Source organism: Acipenser ruthenus, chromosome 10 (genome assembly GCF_902713425.1).
Source record: "Acipenser ruthenus chromosome 10, fAciRut3.2 maternal haplotype, whole genome shotgun sequence".
Classification (NCBI taxonomy): domain Eukaryota; kingdom Metazoa; phylum Chordata; class Actinopteri; order Acipenseriformes; family Acipenseridae; genus Acipenser; species Acipenser ruthenus.
Window position 1 is genome coordinate 32,865,439 of NC_081198.1, and position 21,810 is coordinate 32,887,248.

At 37.0% G+C, this 21,810-nt stretch overlaps 1 protein-coding gene across 4 annotated transcripts in view; it reads right to left on the minus strand.

Moving 5' to 3' along the window:
• LOC117409279 (histone deacetylase 4-like) overlaps positions 1-21,810 on the minus strand; it is a 233,605-nt gene that overhangs the window by 96,580 nt on the left and 115,215 nt on the right. Inside the window, exon 1 of one of the 4 annotated variants that reach the window (XM_034015093.3) lies at positions 3,807-3,950. The exons of the other annotated variants lie outside the window; for them this stretch is intronic. Within the exon in view, the coding sequence (XP_033870984.2) occupies positions 3,807-3,810 (4 nt within the window). The 5' untranslated portion in view covers positions 3,811-3,950. Of the gene's footprint in view, positions 1-3,806; positions 3,951-21,810 lie in introns of those variants that run through there. 4 annotated transcript variants of the gene reach the window in all.

Consider the following 21,810-nt stretch of genomic DNA (forward strand, 5'->3'; position numbering starts at 1 on the left):
AAGATATGAAATGCTAATCAAGAATAAAGCACTATTTATCAATATGCCACAGTGCAACGAAACAGATAAGTGCTCTATTTACATTATATAATTCAACCAAATTTACAATACACTAAGTAGTACTGTATTATGCAATTCCACCCACTCCTTATCACTCTCTCCCCCTCGTAGATACAAAAGTATTTAAATATGCACACGTTTCTCTGTGCATGGCAGGACTGTAGCATGACAAACACCACTGTAAAAAATAACCATATATTTTATCTTAAAACTTAAGAAATTAAGAACAAATGCAAAAAAACCCCATAAAAGCAGACCAAATCAAAACCCAGGCCTTCGTTTTGGAATTGGCATGTGTCTCAGAGTGTGCTTGTGTATGTGTCTTTGGGTTTTTTTAAGATATGTTGATTTTTTAAAACAGAATTCTGTTTACAAATACAATGTCTCCAGTGGAAAGCTTATCCCCTGAAAACAAAATTCAATAAGCATCATAAACACAAAGCAAGTATCTATTTTTAAAATCACATCAAACCTCAACAGCTTGCCTTATGCCTATAGGGAGATTAGGATTAGTTCCTTTTGAATTTCTGATAGCGATAGCATGTAGTCCGGCCCAGGGGCGGACAGCTCTCTGCAAACGGCTGGTATCTGGTGCGCACACCACCAGCGCTGTAGAAGAGACTTGTTTACACAAAGCTGTTGGTGGCAAGCCGTCTTACAACATGCCGAAGGATCAGCAGCCTATAAATTGAGTATCTAACAGCACAGGTTTTGGTTGCCTATGGCTACTACTGTACAGTATCTTATGTGTGTGTGTACAGTATGTGGGATCAGGTATCTGTGTGTGTGTGTGTGTGCGTGTGTGTATATGGTGCAATCTTCAGATGGGGGATTTGATCTGCACACAAATCTCCTAATAAAAGTGATTAGTGTAGTATAGTCAGCACTCACATATCCGACTCTTCAGTGACGGTAAACGCATGTGACGCATATCTGATTATTATCAACTTGGCCCGTTCCAACCCTTGTCCGTTTTTCAGGGAACACAAAAAAGACACAATATAAAAAATACCTATCTGAAAGGACTGTGTTTTAAAATAAGTAGGCTTCCTTTTAGATGGACTGTATTTGTACATATATTTTCAACAGAAGTAGTATTTTAATTCAGAACTATATTATTCTGAAAATATCACTTGCCAAAACTGAAGCGACAACACGTTAACTGTAATAAGTACATACTTTAAATCCATACGTATTGTAGTGGTATGTAAATTTTTCCATTAACGACCTAACAGTAAAATTAAATATAAATGTTATCCATGCACAGAACTGCATAAAACGTAAAAGGCAATGCAATTTAGCAAAACCAAAATATAAAAAAAACACCACCACAGTTTCCATAATTAAAACAGTATCAAAAGTCAGTATTCGTAAATGCAGAATACAGTGCTTGATAAGTCCCTAATGTCACAGTTCACTTGCAAATGAAAATGCACAAAAGCAACAACATATCACAGAAAAAAATATATACATCACAGTATCTAAAACTGTTTAATGATTAACTGTTACATTACCCTAGCTTCTCTCGTTCGCTTTGTTTTGGCTGCATTTTCGTCAGGTGAAACTGGAGGAAACACTGTGTAACTGCACAACATAAGACAGACTGATTTGGCATTAGAGAGAATAAAAAAATAAAAAAAAACAGCGGGCTGTGACGGATATTCAGATAAATTTTAACATTGAAGGGATGGGCTTTGTATCAGAAAACTGGTGACTGAGTCGGAAATCGTGTGTGCCGGGTAAGTGCATTAATTTGTTACATATATATAATGGGGATTAATTTTATTCTTAATACAAGGGCAGTAAAACGTGACTGCCGTGTATCTGGGTAACGGACATGTGAGTGCTGACTGTAAAGCACAGCATGGTAAACTAAAGAGGCTCCAGCTCAGAAACTATAGAACTAAGCATGGGAAAAGCATTGCTAGTGATAGCCCTTTAGCCACACTATTATTCAAAAACATTTTTGTTCTCCAGCCTCAGTAAGTATTTTTGTGTGCAAAGCCCTTGTTTACATTCCAGTTGGTTTACAGCCACATTCAGCTGTTGGGACTGAAGCTCCCTTTCCCTTAAAAGATGCTTGCCACTTACTACGTAACAGCAATGACGATTCTAAAACAAATCCGCAGAACTTAAATTTAATTATTTGATGGTTTAGGTTTGGAAACTGTATATGAGATACTGTACATTTTTCTTTGCTGAAACAATGGTGACGATTTGAAGTAACAAGCATTGGTGCTAACAGGAACATACTCCAGGCAATGTGTATCAAGTGTAGTAATCTAGATGCTGTTGATTGCTACTTGCTTCTGTGTTGTATTGATACTACACTTAATTTGAATTGTTAAACTGCATCAAGTAAGGGCTATCAATTTAGGCTAGGGGCATTTGACTTTATCTCCCTATGCTTTCAGAAAAGTCATTTCCAATATGCGTATTACAAGGAATTGAATTTTTTTTATTTTTTTAAATTACACTATACCATTATTGTATTTAAATACAGTAATTCATAGAGGTATGCCATATTGTACATCTGTAAAATGTACTGTAACTCCTCATACTCATAAAATCTAATATATTTTCTTTTCTTTTGGGTGCAAAATCCAATCAAAGATATAGGTTAAAAAGTGTTACTCAATGAGTTGGCTAGTTGTTTTTCCCTACATGTAATGTGTTTTAATATAACAGAAGCTGTCCATTTTGTATATTCATTGAGGCTAAATTCCCATTTTCTATGCATCAGTGCAGTTTGTGTAAACAAAGCTTTCTTCCGTCAGCCTTTATAAAGCTATTAAAAGATATGAAAATGGGGTGTAATGCAGCTCAAATCAACATATTCCGCTTCTGTCTGGCTGACTGACCAAGTCCAAGGTTCCAGGTGGTCAACTACTGTATGACACAACATACGAAAACATTCAAATACATTATGCCTACCACCTTCTGTTACAGTACTAAACTGTGATGTCCACCAGCACACCTACATGGGCTACTCAATTACCATGCTGGCTGTTCAGCAAAGAAAGCCAACTACTGGACACAGTGGATCTGAATGTGAACAATTCAATCTGCCAGCATCCCACCTTCTGAAGCTTACAGCTCTTCAGGACATACTGTGTCCAGAATCCCCATTACACAACCTCAGCTCCCCCCTCTCTCTCCCTCACGCACACGCTGCAAGAGCCTATGTTGATGCACATCATGCTGTGCTGCAGTAACAGCGATCCCATATTTAACCTTCCAATACCGAATAAACCCATGTGGCATGTATACAGCACGACTTGCCTCCTACTACTTGCTAATGGGTCCTGCTTTTTAGAAAACTAATGGTGAATCAACTGTAAATTAAGACTACTATTTAACTCTAAATCAGTAAGCTTAAAAAGAAAACCTAACCAATGATTTTAATATTGCAAACCCAAAACAGCTAGCCTAAATTCACTCTGCAAAACAGTTGCTACATACAGCACTGTATTGTGCTGCATAGCAATACTAATCATACACACACACCCTCCGCACAAAAGCATGCTTCTGACAGTATCCCAGATCTTGCATTTCTGATTCACTGAACCGCCAGGCAGCCAAAGCTCGCCGCGGTCCTGCAGCAGTTTCAACACAGAAATATAAAATGAGATCGTCAGTGCCCTCAGATAAAACATCTGAAGAAGAACACAGTCGTAACAAAACAGAAGTCAAACAATTTAGCTCCACAGACAAAAGCAGTTCCAACTCCAGCACAAACACCTTACCCATCAGTCCTGGCTGCAACTGTGTTGGGGCAAAATGTACTCCGGCTGCAAATTCGCAGAGGAGTGCTCGAAGAAATTAAGTTTACCAGTCAGCAGCAGCTCGCTCAGCAGTGTTTGCTGTGCTTCTTTCGTTTGCTTTTTTCTCTCTGTCTAACTCTCTCCCTCATCCCCTCCCTCCCTCTCCCTCCCTCCCTGTGAGCTGATGACATCAGAACAGCGTCTCAGGCATGCAGAGTGTTTATAAGCACTGCTATTCAATTTCCTGGAACACAGACTATATTCACAGAAGGTCCAGGCTTTCTCTCTCAGCTGCTGCTTCTGCTGCTGGCTCTGTTGCGTTAACCCTCTAAGACCCTGATAACCCAATAGGAGCCCAGTGTAAGCAAAAGTATACAGCAACAATCTTGTGAGCTAAATTAATAAACGCATGTCTTGATACCAACAGCTTGCATGAAAATGCATACTAATTACTCCATTCTATTTGGATTATTGAGCCTGTTGGATAAATACAACTTTAAGTTTTCACTAAAGAAAACATTTATTCCATCACTAGAATATGCCTCCACCTCCTTACCCCTTGTTATATAATTTATGGTCCATTGAGAAATGTAATTTAATAAACATTGCTCTATGCAAAGTGTTATGTTTTATCGTCTTTCATCACTTCAATAACGTGTAGTTTCAGCAAATAATCAGTTCAGGAACTGCATTTGGTGCCATACTTACAGCAGTGTAAATAGGATTTTCGGTATATAATGAAACTCAGGACACTGAGACATACTTTCAAACCATCTTTAATTAACTCCAAGTAGGGAAACACCTGTTCATTTTACTTAACTGTTGAACTAAACAACTCAATACTATGACTGGAGGTATCTGTGTTTACCTGTTTGTAACAACAATGAGGGAGTTCCGCCTAGTAGACTCATATGGACACTACTGCTGGATTGGCTCATACTGTATACATGGAGTAAAGACAATAAGGCGTTCCTTCAAGGCTTGAAAGGAAACTGCACATATGGTTGCTGTATTCAAGTGATGAAAAGATGCCCAAAATATGGTTGCATGGAGACCATTTCAATAGAAAGACAAGTGTAAAAAGAGATAAAATAAGTTAGCAACTTAGGGATGAAATTCCCCCCCAAATACTTCCTGTACTTTTGAGAGCTATTGTTTTAATTTAATTTTTTTATTTTTTTTACTGTAATTGTATACCGACAATTTGTATGTTACCAAACGATATAGTTTCAAAACATTAAATAAATAAACAACCAAACAAATTATACAAAAATCAATGGATAAATATAATTTAAAAAATGATTTGGTTGAGGCGTTTTCCATGCACGGTTAATTAATTTCTACCTCCCTCCATCCTTCATTATCTCTCAATGCACAGATTACAGTTCTATACTCCTTACAATAGCACCGGACTGTCTCAGTGGTGCTAAAAATAGAAAGTGTTTTATGAAAGATTTAAATATTACACAATCAGTGTTGCACAATGGCACTCACATGGCACCACAGCAATTAGCGGGGCCCGGCGACGCTTCACTTTGTGGGGACACTATTATTTCACCAAATGTGTTTTCTGTAGCCTACTTTTTTCTCTTTCCCCTGCACTGCACAGCTTTCTATCATTTCCCACTAGGATTGTTTTTATTAAGATTTTAAAACATTTAATAATAAACCATAAATAAACCAAAAAGAAAAAAAAAACATAGAATAGGCATTCTTCTAGTGCATCAAAAAGTTTATTTTTGATCTTATGTAAAAGAAAAATGGACAAAAAGGCAATTCCAATCATTACATGTATTCTGCTTCCTTATTTATCAAGAATGTTTGAGTCACTAAACTACCTTTGGGGTAAGAAAACAAACAAGAAAGCTGTAAACTAACTGGAGTGAACAGAGACCATACTTCGTGTAAAACCGAACTGACTGTAACCTTACAAGACCATTGCTGAAAATATCAACTCTGTATCCAGTTATATGTTATCAACATAACAAAAGCACTGTTGTGAATCACCTTTTCATTGTTTCTAACACTGCTGTAAGGCGGCTGTCTCACAGATTGACACACAGTTGTGGTCCAGTAAGCAGGTTTCAGTGGGTGACAAATCTTCTGATGGTTAAACCTACCTCTGAGGGGTGTAAGCTAATTGAACTGAACAATGTTTGATAAGCTTTCCTTCTATTGACACTTTGTATTTTAGTGTGAACACTGCAGGGTGGGACACTGCAGCTTTAAAACTTCAAGAAAACAGACGGTTCCATGGTAACAAGTGATAACACAAGAACTTAAAGAATTCTCTGTCAGATCAAAACAATTTGTACCAGGGCTAAAAATGAACTTTCTGGGCCTGTAGCCAGGCTGTGACAGGTGGGGGGCTTTAAACGTTACAAAGGAAGTTCCAGGGCGGGGGTAGGGATGAGTGATAAGTTCATTACATTTCCATTAAAAAAAAAAAAAACATAAAAAACTGTGTTTAATTAAAATTCAAACCTGACACCCCTCCAAAAACCCTGTCTTTGTTTTGAAAGAGCTAGAACAACTAGGCCAAGGACTGAAATAGCAGTCTTAAATGCAGTATTTCCAACACAGATTCATGATTCATGAAGATAATGTGGAATATTCTTCAAACTTGTTCAACATATATATATATTTACACTGCTGTAAGTATGGCACCAAATGCAGTTCCTTCAAGGCTGAACTGATTATTTGCTGAAACTACAACATATATATAATTATATATATATATATATATAAACAAGCATTGAGAGTGTTGAATAACCTTTTTTTTATATTTAACTCTACAGAGTGCTTGAAATATGTTCACAGCCAAAAACAAGACCAAGTTATTGCCCACCAGAAGTATCAAACATAACTAGGGTTCTTTCAGTGTTTATTTTTAAGGAGAGACTTTGCTGCTCATACTTAAATATTCATTTTTTTCCTGGTTACTGACTAGCTGAAACAAACCCTGATGTGAGTGTAGCAAGGGCAGGGACATTAAGACAGAAAGCAGACAAGCTGGATGTCAAATCATGCTCAGTACCCGCCCTTTCTGATCTGCAGCGAATCAGACAGACAGGTACAAAGTTCTCTATGTCCTTATTAGAAAACGTTGTTAATAACGAGGTACACAGAAGAAAATCTAAACAGTACTGTATTTGTCATACTGAAGTTATTTTTTATTTTTTTTTGGTTTACCTAAAAGATATTTGTAATTGAATAGGAATACATAAGGGTTATATTTGTTATATAAGCAAGATATTTCAGTTTTTTATTTTTCTTAAAAATATTTCCCAACATAAAACCAATGTCACCTTACAATAATTGATTTTGAGTTTCAGTGTTTTAAAATAAAATATCAAACAGAACGAAATTTCAATGTACCATTTGTAATTCAGTAATATGAGAGAATTGGTCAGGGGTCTGAATATTTTTGAAAGGCACTGTATATATATATATATATATATATATATATATATATATATATATATATATATATGAGGTATAATTTCTTATCTTTTTTCATGAGATGCAAAAGTTTTTTTTTCAACTTCTATTAGTTTTGTTGCCCCCAGGAAGCAAACTGTACTGTAACAGTAGCACTTCAACATATGAAGCAATAACTGCTGAGCGCCCTATTAAAGTAAACTGCAAAGATGTCTTTTCGTAGCCCCTAGCCAGGTGTTCATGGCAAACAAACGGCTGTTCTTTCTGAAAAAGTCAACACCTTTGCTCTTTTTTTTTGGTTTTGGCCTCTGCTACTTCCATGAAACAGAATTGAGTTCAATATTGAATCTCATCAGCACGCCAACACAAGCAGGTTATCCATCCATCCAATTACAAACTGAACAGCCTTAAGGGGTCAGAAGTTTATATTCCTTTTTAATTCCTTAGGAAGGTTAGTATTTATGATAGTTCAGTTGGGGTATCAAGAAATGGATATTACACATTTATTGCATTTGTTTTAGAGAATGGGAAACAGGTAGTTATATTACAAATTCATAAGATTAAGGAAATATTTAAACAGAAAGTATTCCATTATTTCTTAAAGGGATCATCCTGGAGAAAGAGTGATCGGTTTACACACAGAAGCGTTGCAGATGTGTTTGTGTACAGTTATGGCCATGGCCCTATAGAATTAACTAATTGTGTTATATAAAGTCAAATGAAACCAGCTGAATAATCTTACGTTAACATATTGAACTGCATACTGCTTTGTAGTTTTCCATACACTTAACGAAAAACTGACAAAAATTGAAAAATGTGACATTTCGAAATCTTAACGTGTACTACTATAATGACTTCCGGTAGAGTTTAGCAATATCATTATGTAGTTTGTTTGATTACATGATGTTAAATAAAGGATCTAAATTATGTTCATAAAGTTTTTTAATTTTATTTATTATATCTCATTCCTAAAATTCTATGTGATGCAAAACTTTTGGCCATAGCTGTAGATACTCAACAAGCAGAAGACATTCATGGAGCCTTTTTCACTGGACTCACTGACAACAGTGCAGCAGTGTTGAGTAGTGGTTAGGGATCTGGACTCTTGACCGGAGGGTCGGGGGTTCAATCCCCGGTGGGGGACACTGCTGTTGTACCGTTGAGCAAGGTACTTTACCTGATTGCTCCAGTTAAAAACCCAACTGTATAAATGGGTAATTGTATGTAAAAAATAATGTGAAATAATGTAAAATGTGATATCTTGTAACAATTGTAAGTTGCCCTGGATAAGGGTGTCTGCTCAGAAATAAAATACAAATAACCTGCATCCCACACTCTCTGCGAGGGGACAGGAGAAGCTGGATATAATTTTGTGCTGAAGTTAGGTCTACTATACAGCATCTTATCTAAAGTTAAGTTACCATGTTTGAAAGTGCCTCTGTCATGTTCAAATTCATTGGTATCTGTATTTATGAATAGTTGAGTATTTTGTGGAAGGGAGCTTGTGAGTCCAATAGGCAGCTAACTGCAGCAGTTGAAGGTTAGAAATATCTTCTCTAGATTTAATAGGCCAGGAAGAAAAACAGTAATTCATTCTTATTAAAATGGGTGTTCTTGTTATACTGATTACAGATATGCTAATGGTAGGTTCAACATGAGCTAATCAGGCTCACCTTTTTTAAATTATGAAGATTTTTGTTTACATACACATCCAGCTGATATAGATTGGACAGTTGATTGGAGGTTTTCAATGATGGTAAATATTGTATCAATGCATTTCATGGCAGTCTCATTCTTACTGGCTTTAAAAGATTGCTTACAATTAGTACATTAAGTGGTTTGCCATACAGCCACTGAATCTATATCATAACTCAGCTACCCCAAAAGACACATCATCGTATTCTGAATGAAACATGAAATAATCTGAATTTGACAGCTGGGACTCATAACTCATTCTATCGAGTGTTGCATCAAGGAGTCAAACAAATATGGGTATGTGTTACAGCAGAACTAAATCTGGGCATTTACATGCGCAGGTCTATACTAATCAATACATATTATACGGTTTCAAGTTAAATGAGTAAATCATTGCATCTCTCTTGTTACATGTTCTTATTTAACTCATGAGACGAGAGGCTTTTAAAGGGTGTGGACTACAAACAGAAAAAGATTTGATTTGGAATACCCCAAAAAGATATATAAATAAATCACCCTGGATTGCATCAACTACATATCTGTGGTTCTCTCAGGATTACCTCTAAAAGTTGTTACGGCAATTTAAGGATATTCCCTAGTAATGTAAAATGCTCTAATAGTGAAGCATACTGTAGTTTTATCCCGTTCATATGTGTCTTATCAAATGTTTGTCTCCTGAAGACACCTCATCCAGAACCATAAAACCCTTGCCATTGGTAAAATTACAAAATACTAAAATAACTTTAGTAATTTCAATGAAAAACGTACTGATATTTTATCCAAAACTGGTCTCTTTACATGCTACATTACTGTACATGAAGCCATTGTGTTTGTATCCTTTTTGAAATGCAAATATAGAAAAGAATATTGCAAGAAAGGGATATTGCAAGTTATATAAAATGTAAGTAAGGACAAAAATGAGTTTTTCATTCAAAATGACAAAAACATTCTTTAATACTGTCAATTCCAAGATTCTGTTACATGAACAAATCAAACATTTCAACCAGGGTTTGTTCCAAAACTCAAATATATTTGTCCCTGCTGTTGATGACTGATTCATTTTGAATAGCTATGCAAGTGTATCTGTAGCTGGTAACACATGTTATTTATCCTACAGTTACTGCCTTCAGACCTCACAATGAGTAATATCCTGTTTTTTTATGATGTGATATATATAACATTCATAAAGCAGGATAGCGTTTGACCTGGTAGCTTAAAGGTGACTGTTAACTACAAAGCCAACACCATGATAAGCTGCCAAGTATATAACTTTCTCTAGTGAAAAATAATCATAATAATAATTCTGAGCTGGTTAGGACTTTCTCATCAGATTAATTTAAACCTAAGTGTGCTGCGTACAGCATGCACGAGTATCAAATAAACCTGGGATTCCCATTCATGAAATAGCACTAGGTACTGTAGGAATCTTTAAACATGGATGCATTAAACACAGTAATTGATCAATAAAGCACTTACTCACCACAGTTTATAAATCAATAATCATGAATATCAGTATAGAGCAAGAATAATAACGCCACTCAAATTAAAATCCGCTTAGTCCAATGTAGGCTTTGCATCAGCAGCCAATGAAAGATATAAAACAGAAAATGTGAAACTTTTAAAAAGTGCTACAGAATCCCAAGCTGTATTTACGACATTCACGCTACACACCGTCCCTTGTGTTAGACCTATCCTCCATTGTTTTTATAGTTCTGTTCAATGATCTAGAGTTAGAAATCAATTGATGAAGCCAAACACATTCCACCACATTTTTTTTTTTTTTGCAGGAATTTGGATAAGCAAGTTAAATGATGACCCTGTGGTTGTCTGCAAAAACAAATCTGCCTTCTACAACAATGCTGATGTAGATGGTCTGTTCCTGCTTTAACTATTCAATCAGAGCATAAGACTACCTTTTACAGATACTGCACAAACAATGGTTGGATTCACCCTACCAATACATACATTGCCTGGCCTGGTACTATTAGGACCTGTACTTGTTATTGAGTTGGGTCACCATTTCTTCAAGTCGTATGGGGATCTGAGTATTGTGTTGGACATGGGGGATGCCTGAAGTCCATGGAAGATGTCCATTTGCGCACAATTCTGGCACCATGGAAGGACTTGGTCTGCAATGATGCTTAAGTAAACAACACCATTGATTCAGCTTCCAGAGCAATGGGACCCTGGATATACCAGGAGAATCTGTCCAACACCAGCCCATTCAGTCCTGATTGTCCCTCAAACAGTGAGTGACAATCACATGTGGTGGTTTTGCAATGCAGACTAAGTAATTCACTGGGGTCAGGGTGCAATCAAACCCAGGAGATGACAGATGAGGGAATCAGCCTGCAATGCCACATTGGCCCAACAATATTGAACACTATTGAAATGAACTCTATCTCTTTTTTAAAAGGTTCCTGTTAATCAGTTTGTGAGCATGAACTGTGAGTCAGATGTAGTCAGAGTGAAAGCTAACGAATCCAGTGTGCAGTGTATACCCAGATGTAATAAAGCTTTCATTTGTTATCAGAGATCAGTTTAGAGATAGCTCTGACGTCAATCCTTACCTCAAGTTTACAGTTATGCACAAGATACGGGCCACAAAAAATCCTGCTGAACCTCAAAAAACTGTTTTAAATAAACAATATAAATACGCAATGTGAATGCATGTGTGAGCATGTGCCAGTGTGGATACAATATAGCAAGATATACTGTATCTTGCACAGCAACTTCTTAAAAAAAACGCTAGGTTCTATCCAATTGATCTAAACAGTTGTGGAGCTACATGCTGGTTAAGATCATTAGAATATGGTCCTTTTAAAGAAAAGAAGTTGACTTAGTTAACCCTAGCCAATAGTTTAAGTGCAGTACAGAAACCAGGACCAGAGGACACCATTGAAAACTGAAAATACTTTAGAATTATGACAGAGGGAAGGAGACACTGGCTGGTGAGGGTATGGAACTGGTTGCCTAGTCATGTTGTTGAGGCAGAATCACTTGGATCCTTTAAGACCCAACTTGACCAAGTTTTGAGATCAATCAGCTACTAGGAACCAGACGAGCTTACTATAGAAGGGCTGGATGGCCTCCTCTCATTCAGGAAGTTTCTTATTTTCTTATGAAATTCAAACATCTAACAGTGCTCTTTAGTGCATTTCTGTAAAATATGTAAGCCGCCAGGGAGACTCAATTTATATTGCATATTGGCCAAAGTCAGCTTGAACTAAGTGGCGCTTAATGGTCATTAATTGGATTGACTAATCTGTTGGTTACTGCTTTAATTATTCAAATAAACATAACATCATGATATGAAATGTTATTTCTGCTTCAGTTCAATTTTTTAGGCGTGTGTGGTTGTAAATCTCCAGAGCTCAACACACTCGCACTACTTAGACAATCATTTTGGCTAGCTGAAACGTTGTCAACTCAAGCTTCTTATAGTTTCACTATAGTAGAAAGTACGTGCAGTTAAAAAAAAAAAAGTTGGTTTACAGTATGGTCCCAACCTGCTGCAACCCCACTAGAGCTCAGGAAAACTGAAGGTTAGTGGGTGTCCTCCAATCCCATGACTAAGCCCAAAAGTCGGCATGTTTAACACAGCTAGTTCTGACCATTGCTCGGTGGTTATCACCCTCAGCATTGCTGTAGAACACCAAACCCTCATTCCTAGAGGTGTTACTGTATGTTCTTCATCACATGACTTGACTGGGGAGAAAGAAAACAACTGAAACAGAATGCCTCCCCTTGAACAGAATAGAAATATTGTATCAGGTTTGAAAAGAAACAAACAGCTAAACCGAGGCATAAAAGGAAATAAAAGAACAGTAATGACATGACATAAAACAAGAAGTTAAGCTCAAGATCTAAACATCACTCACTGTGCAGAAAACCTGCAAGGAATACTTCATTTCCAAACCGCATTTTTCACCTTTTAACCCCCCGGAGGCCTCAGAGTGAACGGCAAACATGTAAATTATATATTATTCATATGTTGTTTATTTATTATTGATTTATCTTATTTATGAAACAGCAGCAAGAATTTCATCTCCCGCGCGCGCATCAGTGTGCTGATGTAAATGCAGCTGTAGAGCAAAACAAAAAGGAAACTTCTGACAATTCAGTACCTTTGAGTATTGTAACATGTTTGAAAAGGTAATTTAGTCTCAGATGACAGCTATGTAACCCAATGTGTGTGTGTGTGTGTGTGTGTGTGTGTGTGTGTTGATACCCTTGCTAATACTGACCCCATTATTCCAAACTGACCTACAGTATAATTAATAATAATAATAATAATAATAATAATAATAATAATAATAATAATAATACAGTACTACTACTATACAAGCTGATAGCTCAAACTTTTCATTTGAAAGTAATATCAATAAGAGTATTTTAATGAAATACAAGTTGTGAGAGTGTGAAAAACATAAAACAAAAACTAGACCAGGCAGTAAAGTACAAATAGCAATCAGTAACAGTCCCAACTGGTTCCGATTCATCTCATGTAGAAAGGTAATGATAAAGCACTCCCCCCTCCGCCCTGCCCCTGTTCCATCAAATTTTGCTGGTTTAGCTTATAGAGAAGTTGCTGTGTCAAGAAGTGGCCCATTAGCCATTCATGCTAGTGCACTTAAAGCCCTATAATGCCTTAATGCTTTGACCCTCTGCACTCTAGCACTGGCCACTGTAACCCACCATTAGAATGCTTGACTCCAGGTCTCATATTCAGTGGTTTGGCTTGGGAGTCTTCTTGTGCATTAAGGGAAGAGCAGCTGCCAGCTATCCCCAGGCCAGAGTTAGGGAGTAGGGGGTGAGATGGCACTGCCCTGGTCAGTAAATGAAGCATTTCCTCTATTCCCATTCCTCCCCGGTCCCTAGTGGGGAAAGTGAGTTAAAAGGCAATGAACCAGTCATACATACAGTAGGAGGGCATGAATATTGCATCCATTTCCATCTTTAATGAGTTTCAATTGAACGATGTTGTGAAACTACTGTGAACTAACCATATATTTCAATACAATTTCAAAGCATTAGCGAACCACATAAAAATAATAAATATCAGCTCCAGCGGCTCCCGAGTGGCACATACAGTAAAGGCGCTCCACATGGAGATCGCAGGTTCGAATCCAGGCTATGTCATTACCGACCGTGACCGAGGGTTCAGAGGGGGCGGCACACAATTGGCTGAGCACCGCCCAGGTAGGGAGGGCTTAGGTCGGCAGGGCAATCCACGGTTCACTGCGCGCCCGCGACCCCTGTGGCTGATAGGGCGCCTGCGGGTCTGCAGTGGAGCAATTCAGATCTGGGTTGTCATCCGGCACTATAGGCCTGGTGGCTTCGCTGTGGATCCGCAGTGTGGAAAATGACAGACTGGCAAGAGCACGTTTCGGAGGACGCGTGTTTCATCCTCCGTTTCCCCGAGTCACCGGGGGGTTGCAGTGGTGAACCGGGATAAAAATAATAATTGGGCATTCCAAATTGGGGAGAAAACCGGGGTAAAAAACCGGGGTAAAAAACCACTGGCGATGACTAAATAAAAAAAAAAATAATAACAGCAAAAAATATCAGCTGCAAAGGGGTTTGCTAAAAGTATTCTATTCTTCAGAGCTGGAAGATTACCAACAGAGCAACAAAGATGGAATAAGCCTGTGTGCCTATAGCTGAAACTACCTTTGGGGAATGTAAACTAGACAAGTTTGTTTCCAACAAGAAGAAGAAAGATACTGTAGCAGGGTATAATTTGGAAGAATGTAGTACACAGACACCAAGGAAATACAATAGACACATAACATGATTGTGGTAAACTAGCATTAAGCTTTAAAAACTGTCACCAACATTTTATTTCCAAATAAAACAATTTGTTTTACATACTTTACATTACCTAGTGGTTATTCTTTGACACTGGTCACAGCTTTGTACAGGCTAAGGAACAGTATAAACTTGATAATTTTCTATCCTAAAATCACAAATGAGGCTGTTTAACCTTTAACATTTACCATTTATCATACACATGTTCAACAAAAAATAGACTTGATTTAGTATTTATGGGCATCTTTCTATTTTTTTTTTAAATTACACATAAAGTATTCAATAACAGTACAATACACAGTAGTCTATAATACACCAATATACTTCAAATGATTCCAGTTAAACGTTTATTAAAATGCTGTGGTGTTGTTAGACTTTGATTTTGTCACTTAAATCCTACAGCCTTAATGCTGTTTCAAAGTTGACCACAGTCTCTGTAACTTCTTATAGTTTGCAGCTCTGAAACAGGTCAATCACAGTTAGCTGATAAATATTGTGTTGAAAGACAAACATATTCAAAATTGGTGAAAAGTGCTATTTCTATGACTACCACTGCTTTCAAAGCAGCCCCATGTCTTCTGTGTTCTTTGAGGAATCATGGAGGATGTAGGTCCCCTGATCCATGCTGCAGACCCATGGTTTGAAAAGACCAGAGTAGACTATCCTCTACTTGAACCTCACAAGGCACAAAATAGCAACCATATAAAAAATGGATACGTCTAACACAGCCCCTGCTTAACATTTGACACGATAGTGCTTTCAGGAATTCTATGCGAATAAACTAGGTTAACACATTGCTAAGTGGTCTGGAAGTCACAACAGTATTCCAGGTTTTTTTTTTTGGTTGTTGTTGCTATTTTACAAGCATGCTTGCTTGATGGTAGATGAAAACAAACCTATGAGTATCTGGTATGTATTCTATTTTGCCATACTGTGTGTTGACACTGATGACTATACAGTATGTGACAGTGATAGCTTTAATGATACTGCTTTGCCGCTTTATTTTAAGACATGTACATACTATTGGGTTGGGCTACCGTTTGACCAGAACACAGTATTGACACAACAGGACTCCACATAGTGCTGCTAGGTATCTTTTGGGATTGTTAATTGATTCAGTCATGAACATTTCAGACTTGACAAGCCTCACTAACAGTTTGTGTAAACAGTAATCTCTCTTGGAGACCACGTTCTCTTCATTTTGCCATTGCTGATACACTTTGGGTAACTCTGGAGCAGCCCAACCAACATGACTGTCCTTGCAAATGTGGCACCTGCTTGATCTGCACCCACTATCATGCCTCTCAAATTCTGTTGATTTGTTTGCAATTGTGCTGCTCCCACAGCTTTATAGTGTTGCAGGGATCACATGATCAAACTAATTCTAATTCTAATGCCAAATCCAACCCGGGTAGACAGGTCCTAGTATGGTGACCATTACCTACTTTGATACTATCCTTCCATGTCAATTTTTGTTTCATAAACTTTACATGACATTGTATCAGATTTGCATGATTAATTAATCTAAGGGGTTTTTATAGCTGACATTTTCAAGGTTATAGCTAAAGAGAATTTAGGGAGCTTGACCCTTAAGCCATACCTGGCAATCTGGTCAAAATTTAACAAACTGTATTATTTTAAAGGAAAAACTTCAAGGAGTTCTGTCATAGTGCGTTCCATGGTCACCTTTCACCAGTGGTTCATACCACGGTGCAGTAGTTGGCTTTTGTACATTGTTACTAAAGATTATAGATTCAAATAACAAAACACGCTGGTGGCCAAACTGTTATCTAATATGTTACAGTGCAATAGTTAGGCAATTAATTACTATCTATTATTAATTAAGGCTAAAAGTTATAGTGTTTACCTGTTATCGATAATAATTTTGCTGCTGGTTTTGAATAATATGCAGCTGACCTATTCAACGATAAGCAGTCAATTAAAATTACTGCAAAATGCACTCTATACAGACGCCAGTCTCGCACACACAGTGCTCTACCCATTTCCGTGTTTCAGGTGGATTTTCTTAATACTGAAGTGAAAAGACACAACCTGCAACCGTAATTAACAACCAGTTTAAGAAAAAAAAATGAATGGTTGAGTAGTCAAAATAAATACTGTAACGAGGAACAAGAACATGCTGACTGACTAAGGAAAGCAGTGACGCAGTTGGAAGTGCTATGTTGCTGGGTATCTGAGCTAGATGGCAGTTGTTGTGTTTTCTAAATGGCCCTTCTAAATGTAATTATGGATTTCGTATTACGTCAGTGTCAAAAGCTCCACCCACCCACCACATGGGAAATGCACTTGTCTGTAATTACAGACCCATTATCACCCAGTTAGGAGTTGGCTATTTGATCAATGTTTTTTTTTTTTTTTTTTTTTTTTTTTTTTTATTTCTTAGCAGATGCCATTATCCAGGGCGACTTACAATTGTTACAAGATATCACATTATACATTATTTCACATTATACAGATATCACATTATTTTTACATACAATTACCCATTTATACAGTTGGGTTTTTACTGGAGCAATCTAGGTAAAGTACCTTGCTCAAGGGTACAACAGCAGTGTCCCCCACTGGGGATTGAACCCACAACCCTCTGGTCAAGAGTCCAGAGCCCTAACCACTACTCCACACTGCTGCCACTGTTTAAGAGAAAGCACCTTCAAATGTCATTTTAATTGTATTTTTTACATTGTTTTTAATGTTTTATTATTTTACTGTTTCAGAGTGGTTCTGGGTTTTGTTGTTCCAATATACAGTACTGTGCAATGTATTATAACACCCAATAGGTTCTGTTCTGTTTTGATTTGTTGTGCATATGAGATCACTGTAACTGAAAACCTTGGAAATGTGTCAAAATAGGCATGTTAGTGATTGTCTAATTTAATTCATGACTTTAATAGGCCACACATGCAATTCATTTTAAATAGTAAGAGAGAAGGAACACATAGCCACACATGGTAAAATGCATGAGACTTTTTAGAAGTTGTTTAAGCCTGATTCGAACGGGCCTAAAAATCACCAATAAACAGCTGGTTTCAGAATTTTTACCAACATCAGCGAAATTTATTCCCAATGCAAACTGTCCATTTCTTTTTATCTCAGATAATCAGAGGACCTCTGAGAAAATTATTTTACAGAACATCGGGACCTTCTGTAAAATTTAAAACTCAGGCGTCCCATGTCTTTTTACTCCCATGCAAATCGACCATGTCTGTGCTATGTTAGAATTGATACACCATTTCCTTCACAATAAACCATAATATAATATTAAAATTGTTATGATCTGTCTTGAGATTCTACAGTTCAGTAAAACACCACCACATTTTTAGTCCTGTGCGAATCATGCTAAGATGCATAGTTAAAAACACAAACTGTTTTAACAATGTCTAAAAATGTAATAAAAAAATAAAGGAGATGTAGACAGAGTTACATGTTGTAACATGTTTTAAATAAAATTAGGAAGGCTGTTCTGTCCAGGCTCTTATGATTCTGCATATAAATTGAAAGCAATTGAAAGCCATGCAGATGAAGAGAAAAATGATATTAATTTGGTATGGGAGCAGCAGAACTCTTATTAAATGGTAAATACCATAAAATAGTCATGGGAATGGCAAAACAATTACAATGACATTTCTAGCTACTGGCGCTTTAAACAAATATCCAGAGCTACTGCATACTACAGTATTGTGAATCATCTATCAGTCTTGTTAAATAACGTATTTCTTCAATTACTGGATTATCAAGATAATTAAACTAACATCCTTTATAAAAGGTTACTATAAAATTAAAAGCATGGTGAATGATAGGTAAACATTGTAAACCCCAGAGTGGTACACTAAAGCATATTGTAAAACATTGCAAAACACAAACAGAAATCATAGTAAAATTATTCTAATACAGTAATCCGTTGCGTAGCCATCCGTCACATATCTGCCCTAACTGTTTATCTGCCATGATTAACATCTTCAGCAACATTAGTTTATTATTGAACAGAGACAATTAGTTCAGAGATTGTAGATCCCACCAAAGTATTCGTACACTGTGTTGTATGTGCTCCATGCACAACCATTGCTGGTAGTGTCACGTGAGCTGTTCAGTGTGTTGATATGTAAATAAATCCTGTTCGCCTGTGGGGAGTATCAACTTCAACCTCCTACTCGATCTCCTGCCTGTCACTCAGCAGCGAATGCACATGCACCCACAAGGCAGATGGCTACTCTGTCACAAGCATTAATATCCTCTTTCTAACAAGGGATTTAGGGGAGCTCCCTAATAAAAGCTGAATCTCAAAACAATAATTGTGTGAATATAGTAATTGTTACAGCTGTGTATAATGGTATTTAAAACAGGATTCCTTTATCCGCCTTTTTACATATCTGCCCTTACTCTGGTCCCATGGCAGTCAGATACGCGATGGATTACTGTAACTCGTATAGCACTACTGGATACAAAGCTAGTATCTGCTGTGTCCTCTATTACTATTCGGTTTAAAATACTGTAATTGTTTTTTTAAACAACCGTTCAAACACTTTCAAATGAGACATTTATTACTATTTTACAAAGCTGTGAAACAAATATAGTTTACGAAATTCAGACTGCATTCAAAGATTAACTGAATGAAATCCGAAAGGTCACATTCTAGCCAGGCTTTGTATTTCTTTTCCTGTGAGGTAAGTAAAGCGGGCATGCAAGTGGCAACAAAGAATCACCAGAGTGTAGTACTCAGTGCGGCACTTGACAAGAGACCTTCCAGCCATTCAAATCAATGAGCATTATAAAAGGGATGAAAAAGATATGACAAATACAAAAGACAGTAAATGCTACAAAAGTGAAGGCACAGTATAACTGAAACACACAGAAGCAATATACTGCAAGACACATTGGGCCAAGATAACCAATTCATAAAACCCAACAAATTCAGTGTGTGTATTTATATTCTATTACAGGCATTTTTAGCTTAACCTCAAGCCTTTGTGTAAACAAAAATAAAAGCACCCCCCTGTGGCACAGCATAACTTGTTCCAAACACTGCCAAAATGACTTGGCAAACACAGTGTTTAAACCTGAGACTGCAATTGACTGAAAGGACCTAGGAATTGCTTTGAGGTCTTAAATGCCCAACAGCAATCTAAAACAAATTCGGCAAACTGTCCATTTTTGATGATTATGGAACTCGACAGAGAGAATCATAGAATAGTTTTATACCAAATGTGATGCTACATCTCAAAGTGTATGATCTGTATCATCCAGGAACCCAAGGGGGTCATATAACCAGCTTAAAGCCCTTATATTACTTTTAGGTTGGAGTTCAGACGGCCAGCCTATTTCGACCTAGGAGAATATAATCCTGTATAAAATGTTTCTCATATACGCTGCCTACTTTCTGTTTTATGTTCTCTGTAAATTGAGATCCTTCTATTTAAAAAAGGAAACAGTTAATTTTAGTTACATACAATGAATGCATAACATGGAAATCAGAAAGCACTTCAGCAGTATAAGTCAAACCTTACATGTCACATGAACCTGCTTTTTATATCATCTTGGTAGAAAATGATGTCGTTGGAGGGGAGAACGAGTGAGTTCGTTAGCTGGATCTTCAAAAAACATATATGTAAAATGTGCCTGAGAAATAACTATTTGTTTTTGTAACTAGTTAAAAAAAAAAAAAAAAAAAATCGTTGTATTCAGGTAACAGGGCTCCAGACAAATGTTTTGCCTTAAGCGCCAATTTTGAGTGCCAAATCCATTTGTTGGACGCCACTTTAACAGCAAGTTTGTTGCTTCCGTATCCAACTGCTTAAAATACAAGAAAAACACTAAAATGATACAAAAACAGAAATGTAATGTTTGTAGTCACTGGTTTGCTGCCTCATTGTTTATGTATGCTCCCTGACTTGCTCTGCCTTGCCTGTCCTCCATGTGATCTGCTGTTCTGACGCTGCACCTGTCCCCCATGTGATCTGCTGTTCTGACGCTGCACCATTATCTTATTATTATTATTACCGTGCGAAGTTATGATCAACTTTATGATCAACTTTTATAAGTGTAATGTTATTTGATTCTTAGTAAAACAAAACGTACTACAAATAAGCTGCAAATAAAATTAATATTGCTCAAACATTATGACTCAACTAATAAACAGCAACCTTGTACTTAAAATGTCTGTTGTACAAGCATTACTACTAAAGATCAGGTTAGAAAATGTACCCTTCAGATGGTAAATTGCAAATAAAAATACAAACCCGTGCAGACATAAAATGGGTGACAAAAAAAAAAAAAAGACTGACTTGTTAGAACGTCAATATATAATGTAAATCATCTACTTAAATGAATAGCTCTCTGTGATTAGATTGGCTGAAATGACCATATGAGATTGGAATACCAGCAGCCACACACGGGATGCAGGACATTGTCCAGGTATTTGGTACTGATACAGCCCACATCTCAGGAGCATTGTGAAGCACAAAGTGAAGTTGAGTGTCTTGAGAAGTTGTATCAATGTCACCCAAACCTTCAACTGTGTATAAAGTAGCTTTGGTGTAAGGACATGGAGCTAAGATCTTCCCGGCAGGAATGCAAAGAGACCGAACCATTAGTTGTACTCTTTCAAGCACACAGGATTGGAATGCCCAACAAATGCAGGAATTTTCCTAGTCATTTTATAATACTGTACTAAGTGCCTCTTCATTTGAACATGAAGGGTTATTTATGAATCGGCATTGAACTTCACAGAACCTTGTCACATATTCTAACAGGCACTGCATGTTGTACTGTATATGTAAATTACATGTTGTTTTTTAGAATAATACACACACACAGGCACACACACAAATGCATGTTCAATGTAAATACATTTTATGGATGACTGATACCTTTCTCTGTAAAGCTGTGTACTGATGCTGACATTGTTTTTATTGCATTTTTTTTTCAGTTAAAGCATGTTTTCTGCCTTGTAAGGTAATGAAAGACACCGATATGATGTTTGACAGGATACTGGCTTGACCTTTCTATACTGGAAACTACGAAA